The sequence below is a fragment of the Gavialis gangeticus genome, unplaced genomic scaffold, assembly GCF_001723915.1.
Source record: "Gavialis gangeticus isolate Ggan-Ray unplaced genomic scaffold, GavGan_comp1, whole genome shotgun sequence".
Taxonomy (NCBI): domain Eukaryota; kingdom Metazoa; phylum Chordata; order Crocodylia; family Gavialidae; genus Gavialis; species Gavialis gangeticus.
The window spans coordinates 159,875,472-159,877,479 of NW_017729022.1; the positions used below are offsets into that span (position 1 = coordinate 159,875,472).

At 40.6% G+C, this 2,008-nt stretch overlaps 1 protein-coding gene across 1 annotated transcript in view; it reads left to right on the top strand.

Annotated features, from left to right (window-relative positions):
• SERTAD4 (SERTA domain containing 4) overlaps positions 1 to 2,008 on the top strand; it is an 18,857-nt gene that overhangs the window by 10,983 nt on the left and 5,866 nt on the right. The window contains exon 2 of the mRNA XM_019515897.1: positions 433 to 663. Within this exon, the coding sequence (XP_019371442.1) occupies positions 433 to 663 (231 nt within the window). The remainder of the gene's footprint in view (positions 1 to 432; positions 664 to 2,008) is intronic.

The window sequence follows — 2,008 nt, forward strand, 5'->3', positions numbered from 1 at the left end:
CCCCCTCTTTGCCACCAGAGGTAGTTAAAAGCTGCTCCTGTTTGTTTACTGGAGCACATCCTCTCTCTCTTGTCATTTCACAAGTTCCTTTGTGGTCCCCCCCCCGGAAAATAAAAGCCCTTCTGAAACAGATTGCCCAGGACCGAATTTATTAGGGTTGCTTGGAATTTATTTCGGCGTTGCAATGTAAAACTTCTTTCAACTCGGGCCCCCGGTATCTGAACACGAGACACTGAGGAACACAGCTCTTTGCCTGACTAGCTGGAAAAGTGGGAATGCAAGTTTTTCTAAACCAAAATGTATGAGACTGTCTATATATACCAGACACATCAGTTTCCGGTGCTGTTAGCATGACCTTCGGCCGCCCATACTGACACATCTAAGGAGTTATTTGTTAGTAAGGTAGAAGTTTGTTTTTGATTGCAACAAATATATAAAGATATGTGGTGGCGATATCCTGCAGCGAGAAGGAAAATGAAAAGTATTTTGTTTGGAGAACCTCCGGCAAGCCGCATGTCATTTGTCATATCTGATTTATTACCCACAGGCTCACATTACAGGGGAATTTCAAATCCTATAACAACATCCAAGATCACATACTTTAAAAGGAAATATGTGGAAGAAGAGGATTTTCATCCACCACTCAGCAGCTGTGCACATAAAGTATGTTTTTAATAATCATTATTTTTACTAAGAGATTTAGATGCTTAGCAATACTTGCTTGAAGCAGAAATACTCTACCAAAATGGTGACAATGATCCAGCTGTTTGTATAAAATCAAACAGTTGACACATTTTTGGCCTAATTGTGTTATTTATTGTCATCAAATAGTTTAAGAAACAAAGGGGTTCCTTCAACGATGATAATGGGAAATATAAATACTCTGAATCACTTCCTTTTCCCATATAAATGTATTCATAAACAATTCCACTATGTTCATGGGGGGAGGGGGGAACCTGTCTAGTTTGCCTGCTAAAATTCACTAAGTATGTTTTTAACAAAAAGACCCTATAATCTCCCATTCGTTCATTAATTCATTCATTCATCATTGAGTTTCAGGTTAAGTTCTGCATGGGTATACCGGCCTAACATAAAAGCAGAATCACTTAAAAGGAGAGTATTTTCTGCTCCAATATTTATTCTTATTCAAAAGATCAGTTTTAAAGGTTAAACGGCATATTTTTATATTTCTTAAACAGAGGTAAAAGTGGGGTTATAGATACCATTTCCAAGGTTTGTGACAGCATTAATTAAAATCTGATGTTACATGAAAGATTTAGAAAATTGTTTATGCTCCTTCTCGTTAAGGGTTCAAAACATGCTTAGTATAGACTATAGAGCATCCTCAGTTTTGTTCTGGAAGGCATCCTGAAACTTGAAGGGGTGATCACCTGGCAGAATCATTTCTGGTTTCTGTGGCTGTGCTGCATTAGAGATATGTAGAGACAGAGATCTCATATCTGAAAGATAGATAAGCCCTCCACCAGTATATTTTATTTTCAAAATCTCTAAATGAGTGCCTTTAACAGGTGTTATTCTGACAGCCCTGGAGACTGAAGTCCTGTCTTCAGCTACAGAATGATTAGAGCAAAGACAGTTAGCTTCCCACACTGCCTTGCAATATATCTCAGCTCTTACTTGGAGGGGTAACCTGTAGGAATGAGAAGATAGTTTATCTTCATGCTCATATTTGCTGACAACCTCAGACCTGAAAGGAGAAGGTTGATAGTTGTGGTGGAAAATCCCATGGACAAATATTCACTTAGATGTGAACAAGCATTTGTAGGATCTAGCTCAGGTTTAGGCGGCTTAATTTAAGCCACCTAAACATGAATCAGGAGCAGTGCGTGCAAGTATTCACTGCTTGCTGGGAGGAGGTGGTAGGAGCCTAGTAGGCTTGTACAAGAGGGGCTGGTGGTTCAGGTCCTGGGCTGTTGGGTCCAAGGGAGGCTGTTGGGTCTGCGATGAGTTGACAGGTCTGGCGGGGGGGGGGGGGGGGGGGGGGGGG